General features: G+C 38.2%; 1 protein-coding gene across 2 annotated transcripts in view; it reads right to left on the reverse strand.

Moving 5' to 3' along the window:
• Nucleotides 1-12,354, reverse strand: part of Myef2 (myelin expression factor 2) — a 43,892-nt gene that overhangs the window by 8,464 nt on the left and 23,074 nt on the right. For both annotated transcript variants that reach the window (XM_005372457.3, XM_026787845.1), the window contains 7 exons: nucleotides 7,741-7,842; nucleotides 6,243-6,293; nucleotides 5,918-5,986; nucleotides 5,515-5,613; nucleotides 5,161-5,232; nucleotides 3,431-3,639; nucleotides 3,206-3,257 (listed from right to left, as the gene is read on the reverse strand). In XM_005372457.3, the coding sequence (XP_005372514.2) occupies nucleotides 3,206-3,257; nucleotides 3,431-3,639; nucleotides 5,161-5,232; nucleotides 5,515-5,613; nucleotides 5,918-5,986; nucleotides 6,243-6,293; nucleotides 7,741-7,842 (654 nt within the window). The remainder of the gene's footprint in view (nucleotides 1-3,205; nucleotides 3,258-3,430; nucleotides 3,640-5,160; nucleotides 5,233-5,514; nucleotides 5,614-5,917; nucleotides 5,987-6,242; nucleotides 6,294-7,740; nucleotides 7,843-12,354) is intronic.

The following is a 12,354-nucleotide window of genomic DNA, read 5'->3' on the forward strand; positions in this document are numbered from 1 at the left end:
AAAAAAAAAAAAAAGTAATTTAGGAGGGAAAGTTTCAAATAATTAAACTTAATCTGCCTAACTTTTTACATGCTGAAGAAGTCTTCAAATGGCCTGTTTAGCAAAATTTCAAGGAAAAACAAAACCAACCAGACCAGCATTTTATCAGTTGTATAGGACTAAGCTCTGCCATAAGGAGATCAGACACACTGTGGTCATAGAGCACGTGTGAGAACTACTTAGCACACAATGAAAGAAAGCTTTCCACTTTATTTAGTCCAGGCTATTGCTTTTGGAAATGGTATATATTTGGGGAAATGCTGGCATAGACCATAACTAAAAATAAGCCAAATTAATACATTCATAAATAATTAACAAAATCTGTCAAAATAAAACTATGACATTGCTACCTGGAATGTTGCCTTTGGGGTTTATATTAGTAAGACACCTGCCAGTGAGTTATTTCCTGGCGGATGTTGTGTCTAGAGTACCACTAGATTCCTGATAAGAAAGGGAAAACATTTACTTAGCTAGCTTGGGCTCAGGAAAACAAAACACAGCAAATCAGCAATCAAACAAACCTGCTTTTATGGCTAAAGGTCAGTATTTGTTTGTCAGGTTAAAAACACTATTAAAACAGAAAAACCCTAATACTTATAAATAATGTAAGATGGCAGGAAACAGATGGTTCAGTTCAAACATGTTAGATAGTACTCTGGCAATAATGGAGATTTAGTTCTGTATTACTATAAATTATTTTCTTTGCCATCAATGTAACTCCTATTAGAACATGGAATGATAAGGAGTTTTGTAAGCATGGCACTAAATATAAAATTGAAAAGCAGTTTTTATACTAATTTGGAAGTAAAAGACCAAACTCATTAACCTTTTAACTATCAGATAATTCAAAAGGGAAAGAAGAGAGGGAAATAGGAGTCCTATATAAGTGAGCCACTATTTTAAATGCAGACTTGGATACTTTCTCTTCTTACAAAATACCTTCCATTACTGTCAATGCTACCCCAGCCCTACCTATTCAATGTTACTCCTGCCTGACCTCAAGAGATTGCCTGCTTTCAGTATATGTACTTACTCTACACAAGCTACCAACACCCTTCCAAATAATGCACTATGCTGCTTTCTCTCAGTAGTGAACAACGGCCAAGTCACTTGTATTTAACAAGGTTTTTGTAAGAACTGTCTCTTCTTCGAATCTTAAGTTAATGTAAAAGGGCCATCAACAGAACATCCTAGACAGATTCATAGTGCAAGTTCTTTAAAAACTTCAATATCTGATTTTGTTCATCTCCAAAGGTCTAGCAGACTGCTAAAACACCAATGATCCTAGATTTAATGAGTAAATGAGTAACTCAATGAAGATATAATCAGAGTGCTTATGAACATTTTATAACTCTTCTATCTGTACAGAAATAAAAAGTGCTAGCTTAAATAGGTGAGAATTACCCTAAAGAGCCTCATCCAGGGTGAAAGAAAATTAGTAGATCATTATAAGAAAAGCTAACAGGAAATTAAATATAAAGAACTATATATAGCAATAGTATTCCTGGCAGTAGTCCACAAAGACTTTTTCCTTTTTTCTTTCTTTGCCTCCAGTATTGGGAACTGCCTCAAGGCTCGTGCATGATAGGCAAGCACCCTACCACTGAGCAACATCCAGTCTCTCTTGTTTTTTTTTTTTACCTAATTTTTTTATTCTGAGTAACTTTTTGTTGTTTTATCTATTGAAAAGATTCTTCTCTCATTCAATACATCCCAATCAGAGTCTCTCAATTCCTCAACCTTCCCTCCACCTCCTTTCTCTCTTCCACATCCACTCCTCCTCCACTTCCTCTTCAGAAAACAGCAGGCCTCCAAGAGACAAAAACCAAACAGGACAAAACAAGACACAATAAGGCAAGGCAGGGGAAAAGCCCTTATATAGGGGCTGGACAAGGCAACCCAACAGCAGGCAAACAGTCAGTCAGGGATACAACCAATTCCACCGTTATGAGTCCTACAAAAACACTGACCAAACAACCATAACATACATGCAGGGACCTGATGCAGACCCATGCATGCCCCAGGTCTGCTGTTTCAGTCTCTGGGAGTCCACATGAGCCCTACTTAGTTGATCCCATGGGCCATGTTTTCCTGGTGTCCTCCATTCCCTCTTAGTGTTTTGTTTTTTTATGAGACAATCTCAATAAACTGTCCAAGCTGACTTTGAATTGACTCTGTAGCCCAGGCACATCTTGAACCTGTGGCATCCTGTCTTAGCCTCCCAAGTAGCTGAAATTACAGGCTGCACCACCAGGCTCAATTAGAAAGGTTGCTTTTGTGGAAGAACACTAAACTTGTTTTGTTTTTGTTTTTTGTGCCTTAAAATACTAAAGATACTGGCATGGTGGCATATGCCTTTAATACCAGAACTCTGGAGAAGAGGCAGGCAAACAGACCTTAGTTTTCTGTTAATTGTAAGGTGAAATGCACTACTTTCAGCCCCTTTCATGTAACTGCATGAGTGTCTTACTGTGATTTTAGTCGGGGACTCTATATAATACAAAGAAAACTGTGGCTCTGGGTGAGTCACACAATTACCCCGTATTACACTATTACTCCATTACCATACACCGGGAAAGGGAGTGGAGGGAGGACAGGGAACACTTTACCTATGAGTATGGCACAGAAAAGGCTTTATTTGAAAGTAATAAACCAGCCAATAACAGACAGGCCTAATGAATAACTAAGGTCTACAGCTAGTCTCCTTATAGCCAAAAAGAGTTCCCAAAGGACTAGAAGAGCCACCAAAATCTATCTGTGTCTAGCTGGGTTCTATGCTTCTTACTATCTTAAGGTTCCTGTTATACAGGCAATGTAGTGTACAGAATGGATTGTCCCGTCAACTATGCATCAGGAAGGAAGTAAACATGCCTTTTACTAAGTTTCTCATGAGAAAAAAAAATTCTAATGGAAAAACATCAACCTCTTTAAAATATGGTAACAAAGAAAACTTCTTTACAACAGGTAATGATCCTGCCAAGTCTGCACTAAGCCCTGTTGTTTGTTCCAAGTCATCAGACAGCAAAACTATTACTTATCTAAAGTTGAGTCAGACAAAAATATTACTGGGATAAGCCAAAATATAATCACGGTGTTTTAAAGTTTAGGATTCAAAATGTCCCACCCCAAAAATATCAGCACAATCTGTAGCTACTTGTATACTTACCACACTGGCTGAATTTCTCTTTTAGTTTCTGCCAAGTCAAGTCAAAAGGCAGCTGGAATGAAAAGAGAAATTAATAACATATATATATATAAAATACATAATACTTATATTTTCCATACATATGGAAATAAAATGAGCAATTATTAACAATAGTCTCCAAATTTGTGTGTGCTTGTGTGTGTAAAGATATAAAAAGAATTTTAACTTTTCAATATATTTGCTTACATTTCTAACAAATATCTGGTTGCCTTTGGAGGCTAATCTGTCTCTCATTCCGCTTCCCATGGGACCCGATAAAAAACCTCGATCTACGTCGATGCTCCTTTCCAGTATTGCTCCAATTCCCGGCCCCATCCTGTCAAAGCTGGAGCTCATGCGGTCCAGCCCCATCCCCATGCCTCCAGTCACACTGCTCATGCCGCCCATACTGCCACCTGCAGTGTGGGGAAGGGCGGGAGGATTTGGGAGTTTCAAGTTTTAAAAAAAAAAAAACATTAAAAAGAAAGACAAGAGAAAAGGAAAAAGAACAATTAGTTTTTGAAAAGGTGAGAAAAATTCATTTTTATAACAGAAAACAAAACAAGCAATAGTTTGGTATACATTTAGTTAGTTGAGAAAAGTTAACTTTAGTCACAATATATGTGCCTTTATAAAATATAATCATAAAAATCACATAAATACTTAAATCCTCCATCAGTTACATATAATACTTTTAATTCTTATATTTATTTTTGCAATAATAGCAAATATAACAACTTGAAAACAAAATTTAGAAATACAAATTGTTAACTTAGCACACATGTTGCTCCCACATCACACTCCCTACACATCACTCCTTTCCTTGCTCACCCTGTACCGCAGTATGTGCACCTCTGTTTCCCACACAACTTCTACTTTGCTACCAATTCAACTTTCAGTAATCATAGACAACAGTAACTCAATATTACACAGAACTTGCAAAGAGAAAAAAACTATGATTACTCTCCTTTAAACAAGGCTTGAGAATTTATTTTCTCATTCATCTTCTTATGTACTGGGTTTACTTCCTGTTTCCCTTAATTATCCTGATCTCATCCTCAAAATGTAACTCTGTTCTCATACCTATTATCTCTGCATGAAAATCCAGTGCTGTAACTTTCCAGCTGGTTTTCTGTTGATAACAAATGTAACTGGGGAAACAGAGATGCAAACACTGAGATAAAGGGGGAAGGGAAGGATGTTACTGAGAGGAAAATGAATGTTGAAAGATGGCAGAGCAAGAAATAAGACGAGAAGCACATGGTAAGCAAATGTATCCAGCGGACAGAATTTTAGAATCTGTTTAGTAAGTTTGCTTTTCCTATTTCCTGAAATTTCAGCACCCAAAGGAAGTTAGTAGGGTATGGAGATTTATTTCTCAGGCACAGCCAAGTTGGCAATACCGGGCAGAATCTCAGTCATGTGTGCAAGCTTTATGTGAGGTTTACTACGTGGGGACTGAGGGGAGGTATTTGGCACTCTCTAGTGCTGCAACACACTCATGGTTTTGAAGGGTCTAAGAGAGGAAAATAATCACCTCTTCATCTTTATCCCTCAACTTCAGAAAGTCCCTAAAATTTGGTGTTTTGGCTCCACCTGCCAGAAGGCATAAGGCTTAAAGATGAAGCAAACTAGTAGCTGCTGTGCAAAATAAAACAGAAGTAGGGCCAGTGTATAAGCAACAGCTGTTTGTGACACGGGATGTGCAAAGACAGTTCTTGAACTGGCTACTGAATACACATTCTGGTATTAGTTGAGAAATAACAAAAACAAAGTTAATTTTCAAACAACCAAACAGAAATGTTTTAACTCATTAAAGTTTCTCAAAATATGATAAGACACATTAACACATTTACTGCACTACAGTAACTACTCTTGCAAATTCCTTGCAAGCACTCAAATACTACTCAGTAAGGTCTATTAAAATTTAAACCTACTTATTCCAGTTCCTACTGGACCCATGTTAGAAGCTCCTATTCTTCCTGCAAACCCTCCAATCATTGCACTGCCTAAACAAGGATGGAAAGATAATATACTAATTAATTTAAATAATGACACTTCAAAATGCCCAAGGTACTATACTCACAAATAACTAAACATTTATGAAATTTTTTGGAAATAAGAGTTCAAGTATTTAAAATACTATAAAAGACAGCCATTAAAATAAAATCCTAAAGTGTTTTCTTCTAGTAACAAACTATGTACATAACTTTTAAAAATTTTTTTCACCAAAAAGATCAGCTTTTAAGAATATGACCTGCAAAAGGAAAAAAGTATGCAACCAGCCCTACCAAGTCTACCAAAGGAATCGCCAAAGCCTCGATTTATTCCAATATCACCACGTCCGAAATCTCGCTCCATGCTACTAGTCATTGCACCACGGTATAGCTCTGAAAAGATGTGCAACAAATTAACCCTTCTTCAAGTACATCAATGCATGGAAAACCATTCAGGAATACGTCTAAGCTAAACTGAAGAAAAAAAAGCAAAAGTTATCAATACAAAACAGTCTGTAGCATACCAACTTATCTCATACACTCACTACACAACCCACCCCCTCCCGCCAAGTGTCCTCTAGTGCCAAATTGCCTTTTGAAGACCCTACAGCATCTATTCCTACATGTGTGCAAAGGTACATATCTCAGTAAAAGGGAAAGTAAAGATAAGAGAAACTCCCTGAGTACATTCACTTACCTCCCATTCGGCCAACTCCACCAAATCCTGCCATGCTATTCATTGCTTCCAGACCACCAAACCCAACTCCTATGAAATAGAGTAATTTTGAGACTTGAGTGTAGCTCTGTAGATAAACAGTACATTTCTAGAAATGTCACCAGTAAGTGCTTCCTCCATTCCACCTTTTGCAAGTACTTAACACATCACCTTCCTTTAAGGGTATATTACGCTCAATTTTGGTCAACAGCATTTAGAACATGAGCCAACAATAAACTATGACTTTTTTCTAGATTTCTCAACAGTTTGTAGATGAGCACATGCAAAAACAAATACTTATACATACCTCCTCCAATTCTATTCATTCCTCCAAAACCTGGACCATCCATTCCCATACCTCAAATAAAATACACAGTATGTACTTTCAGTAAATCTTACTTTGTGACTAACTAATGACATTATAGCAAAATAAATACCATTGGTTTAGTCACAATGGAACACTAGAGAAGCAGGTGCAGGTTATAGGATGGTTTATAGAGCTACGTCATAGTGGCTGACTAGTCACCAGTCTTCAAAACAGGCCTCTGAACATCAGACAAGAAAAAAAAAAAAAAAAGAGTTTACTGGTCACACACAACACCCAGTTGGAGAGCATCTAGAACCAGTGTGCACTCTTTCAGATACAGTGATGTCACGATAGCAGATTTAGCAATAGAATACAAAGCAAAGTCTCCTCTAAACACAGCAGTTAACAGGCTGGTCAAATAAGTAACAAATAGCCTAAGTTTAGAAGGGAAAGGTACGATATCCTAAAATAAACAAGAAAACATGATTTTTGCCTCAGAATGAGAATGATTTCCATCACTACCTTATAATTTATAAGGTATGTATCAACTCAACAAAAAGGAGACTATGACAAGTTTATCTGCCCCTAAAATGCAATGCAATTCTCAAAGGATGGTCTGGGAACCTTTGAAAGGCCAAGAGATCAAAATAAACTCCATCACTAAATACTGCTGGGTTATAGGGCTGCTTCCTCTCATCCTCTCACAACTACAATGTGGAACTTTCCATAAACTACATGGTGCATGCTATCACAGCAAACAGATGCAGACACAGCAAGCAGTACAGCTATCTACATTAACCCAAACACTATAGAGATGCCAAAAACAGAATCACTCTTCCTTTTTTATTAGAAATACTTTATTTTCTTAAAAATAGTACTTATGTTAATTACATGTTTCATATTATATGCTTTAAATATAATTTTTAAGGTTAAGATTGGCATCAGGGTTAATTATGACTTTTAAATAAGTCAATTTTTACAATTTTAAGTTTTTTAAAATACAGTAAATATTAAGAAACATAACATTAGCAAAATCATGTTACAGTTTTCAAACCTGAAAGAATAAAGTTTGCTGAACTTAAAAGTTGGAAAACCAATCTCTAAAGATAATTGGGTCCAAGGAGCAGGCAAATAGCTACTTCAAAGCTCCCTTCCAAATCAATTCAAACAGCCTGTGTTATGGCACGGTGCTACCTATTCCACAAACCCGTATTCCACAATGTGCAGAGTAGTACGCTAAGAATTCATCTACCTTAAAGCACTTCAATATGCCTGGCGCTCCAGGGCTAGCTTTCCCATGCCTGGCTCCAAAGGCAGTCCCCACCTGCATCTGCCCTCTTTTCGTGTCAGCTGCTCTCAAGGTTTCTTCATTTCCTTTTTCAAACTCAACTGACATCCTCCACATCTCTAAAACAGAGTTCTCTAGAAAAATGGAACTAATACATATAAGCTTTATTAAATAGCAAATAAATCAGAAATGTTTTAGGAAAAAACTTACCACTTGGACCCAAATTTCCCATGACACCACTTATGTTCAACTGGCTGGCACTAATAGGTTGTCCACCTGGACCAAGTCCCATTCCAATGCCTCCAAGACCGCCTAAATCACAAACACCAAATTACTGAGACTCATACAAAATGTTAGTAATCTTTACCCTAAAAGGTTACATACAAATAACAGGGGTGCTTGTGTTCATTTACAAAACACCATATAAAAAGACTGTAACATCATTTATAGATGAACAGAATTTTATGAAGCAAGGACAGCTTATGTTCCACTTTAAGGTACTGAGAGAGGCCTAACAAACTCGCAAGAGCTGGGCTGAGGAAATGGCTCTGTAAGTAAAGGGCTTGCCTTGCAAACACGAAAACCTGACTTAAATACCCAGAATGCACACAGTTTTAAAGCCAGGAATGGTATTAGACATGTGCTCTCGGTGCTAGTAAGGTAACAGATTGCTAGGACTCGCTGGTCAGCTAGTCTAGCTTACTTGGCAAGTTCTAGGTAGAGACATAGTAGACATTGCTTAAAGAAAAAATACCGATGGCTGTTTTCTGGCCTTACTTCCACACTTGTTCATTTCTAACCCCTGAAACACACACAGACACACACACACACACACACACACACACACACACACACACCCCGGAAAATGTGAAATACACTGCTTCGTGCCCCATTGTTGTGCTCTTCTTCAGGACGATGGGGCCATCGGCACCCTAAGGTCAGAGCAATTGTGATTACTGCAGACGCTTCAAAATTACTAATACTCTTTTGTGTAAGGAAGAGACCTCACAAAATGGCACTTATACCCCACAAAAGTTACCCACTGGCTTGGGAAATGGAAGGGAGGATAACACACATGACAATTTCTTGCTGGCAAGTTCCTCTTCCTTCTGTGCTTCTGTAAATAACCACAATTCACCAATTTACCAAATAAGACTTGGGTGAAGTCTTTGGGTAAATTTGTCTATTGCTGGTACCCTCTCTGGGGTGAAGAGAGATTTGTCAGGCATTTCACACCAGAAAATGAACATCTCATCCAGATTTTAGAACCAATAAAACAGTATTACTTTCAAAATAGTACAAATGAAAAAGTTGGCAATGACTGAAGACCTAAGACTGAGCTCGTGCAGTGGAGACAGCCTCTAGTCAGCACTCTCACAACTGTGAGTTCAGGGCTGGCCAGAGATACATTAACAAGACCCGTCTCAAACAACCAACACTAAATCCACTTTTAAAATTCCTAATAATGAGGGTCTAGAGAGCAGGCTCAGTGATTAAGAGCACTTGTTACTCTTGCAGAGGACCTGGGTTCAGTTCTTAAGCACCCACATAGCAGATCACAAACACACATAACTCCAGTTCGAGGGTCAGATGCCCTCTTCTGGCCTCCACAGATAAGTACACAGCTGATGGAGAAAAATGCCCATATACATAAAACATCTTTTAGAAACCCATAACATTGAAAAAAAAAACCAATATTAATTGCCTAGCTTTATCATGAACATTTATTTATACTTACAAAATAAATGTTCTCATACTATGAAGCAAATATAAGAAATTCTTGAGACCTTAAGTTGCCTGAACACTGCCATTTACCTATGTGATTAAATTTAGATTTTATGTCTTATATTTAAATTCAGGTTTTTTGTTTTGTACTGATACTCTTTAAGTAAATAAAGATACTGAAAACCAACTTTAGAAAACCGGAGCTATAACTACTACTGGGCATATATCCAAAGAACTTCAAATCCTTGCACATCCATGTTTATTACTGCTCTATTCACCATGGGAAGAAAGAAAATAAACATAGAAAAAGGAACTGGCCTAAACATCCAGCAAAAGAGAGATAATAAAAAACATGCTAATATACACAATGGAGATTGATGGAGGAAGGCCATTGGTTAATTAAATAAAGAAGCTGCTTGCCCTGATAGGTTAAAACATAGGTGGGAGGAGTGAACAGAGCAGAATGCTGGGCGGAAGAGGAAGTGAGGTCAGACTCGACAGCTCTCCTCTTGGGGGCAGACGCCTCAGAGAGACACGATGCTCCACTCTTGCGGGCAGAGGCGAGAGCTCTGCTCTCTGAGGCACGCGCGATGAAGCTCCAACCCAGGATGGACGTAGGCTAGAATCTTCCCGGTAAGCGCACCCAGCTGTGCTACACAGATTTTAAGAAATGGGCTAGTCCAGGTACGAGAGTTAGCCTAGAAGAGGCTAGATAGAAATGGGACAAGCAGTGATTAAAAGAATACAGTGTCCGTGTAATTATTTCGGGGCATAAGCTAACCAGGCGGCCGGGGTGCGGCTGGGGTGCTGGGGACGCAGCCCCGCCGCTCCTATTACAACAGGAGATTTATTTGGCTGTAAAGAAAAAGGAAACATGGAGAAAAAAAAAAAAAAAAAAGACCTGGTGACCCCGTAAAGTCTAATATTAAATGTGGTGAGCCAACTCAGAACAACAAGCCCTTCATGTTTCTCCCTCATCAGCAGACCCCAGCCCATACTGTGAACATGATCAAAGTAGACAGGGTAAGCGGGGTCAAGTCAAAACTGCAGAATATCAAATATTTAACATTTAATAAGTTAAATATTATATAGTGAACATTTAACTATTATTTGTAGAGAGAGCCCACCCTTTGGGGGCGGGACGGCCTTCTTCCTGTCTATAAATTGGGTGCACAAACGCTGGTAACCCCTTCTTCCTGGCTCCTATTTCTGGGCATCACGGGAACTTCAGTTGCGTGAGTGTTCCATTTATATTAAAGTTGCTTTTATATTATACCAATTGGCCTGTATTAATTTGATCCGCCTTCACTTGGCGCCCATTTATATTAAAGTTGCTTTTATATTATACCAATTGGCCTGTATTAATTTGATCCGCCTTCACTTGGCGCCCAACGTGGGGCTCGAACCCACGACCCTGAGATTAAGCCTAGGCCCCTTGATAGGCCAACCCTTAGGTGGGTGGAGAAAACAAAACAGAAGGCTGGGAGAAAAAAGCTGAGTCAGTAAGTCGCCGCCATGATTCTCCTGCTCCAGGCAGATACAGATTAAGATCATTCCTGGTAAGCCAGCCTGTGGGCTACACAGATTAATAAAAATGGGTTAGATCAATATGTAAGAGCTAGTCAATAAGAGGCTGAAACTATTGGGGCCAGACAATGTTTAAAAGAATACAGTTTCCATGTAATTATTTTGGGACATAAGCTAAGCTAGCCATGTGGGTGGCAGGGTGCTGGGGACGCAGCCCCACTGCTCTTAATTCAACAATTATTAAATACTTAATAATGTTATCATTAAATAATTTCCTATTATTAAAAGGTAATATTAGGTGACAAAGGGGGACAGAGTATAGACAAAAGGACACATCAGCTAAGAAAGAGGTTATAAAGCTATTTCCTTTCCTATTTTTCAAGATGTGTACGTGGATTCAACTTTCTGTGCACTGAGGCAGCAATACCATTCATGCATTCCCAGAGTCCAGCATGTGTTATTCCCTTGAGACAATAATTATGCAAGTTGGGATTTTTGTAATGCCGCTGGTCACTAACGCAAAAGGAAGCAGACATGACTAGTCACTAAGTCTATCAGCTACACTGCATTGACTCATTTAGAAAAAAAAAGGCTAAATTTTTTTTTAAGGTATAGAGATCTGTAACCAGAATGAAAACTTTCTTCTCCTGCTTAAAACTCTATTAATAGTGCTGTCCAAGGTAAAAACTGTACCACTATAGACAAAGTATGGAGATTTTTGTTGAAATGAAAAGCATGGCACATACACACAATGAAGTTTTACTCATCCACAGAGAAGAATGAAATTATTTTCAGGATAACAGAACTGGACATTAGAATGTTAAAGGAAATAACTAGACTCGAATAAATACACTTTTCTTTCATGAAGATTTTAAACATAAACATGTGATATGAAGGAGAAGAGGGCTATAAAGGAGGAGAAGGAGGACTAAAAGAAGTAATGGGAGTGAAAGATAAAACACTGCAGGTCTTTTCTCATATGTCTAATACAAATTTAATTCTCCATACACACAACACACACAGGTGTGGCACGCAAGGAGACAAACTATCTGGGGAGGAAGAGGTCCAGTGAGAGGACAAGGAGGAGTGAGAGATGACAACGGGAAACAAGAGATAGATGAAAATGACTTAATAAAACCCACTTTGAACCCTGGCTATGAATGATGCAGGGAGGGAGGGAGGATTAAGTTGATTGACGGCAGCTTAAAGATAGCAAAACTTAATTCTTGATGGCTATTTAATTAACCTGAGTATCTTTTTCAAATTCTCACTAATGTAGCAATTAGGGCTTGAGGATGAGAAAGATACAGACACATATTTTAAACTGCACAGGTCAATATGAAGTAAATGTGTTCCTACGCGTAACAGCACAGTCAGGCTCGCACCATTTTGTCACTTCTGATGGCTCAGTAATTACATTAATCTCAAAGAGTTATAAAAAAGCAAAGAAAAAATCTTAATATGAGAGTTATGTGAAATGAGAAACTTCCCACTTGCAAATTTGTAATAAAATTTGAGTGAAACAGAGGAAGGAAGGAAGGAAGGAAGGAAGGAAGGAAGGAAGGAAGGAAG

The sequence above is a fragment of the Microtus ochrogaster genome (assembly GCF_000317375.1).
Source record: "Microtus ochrogaster isolate Prairie Vole_2 chromosome 14 unlocalized genomic scaffold, MicOch1.0 chr14_random_1, whole genome shotgun sequence".
NCBI classification, from domain to species: Eukaryota; Metazoa; Chordata; class Mammalia; order Rodentia; family Cricetidae; genus Microtus; species Microtus ochrogaster.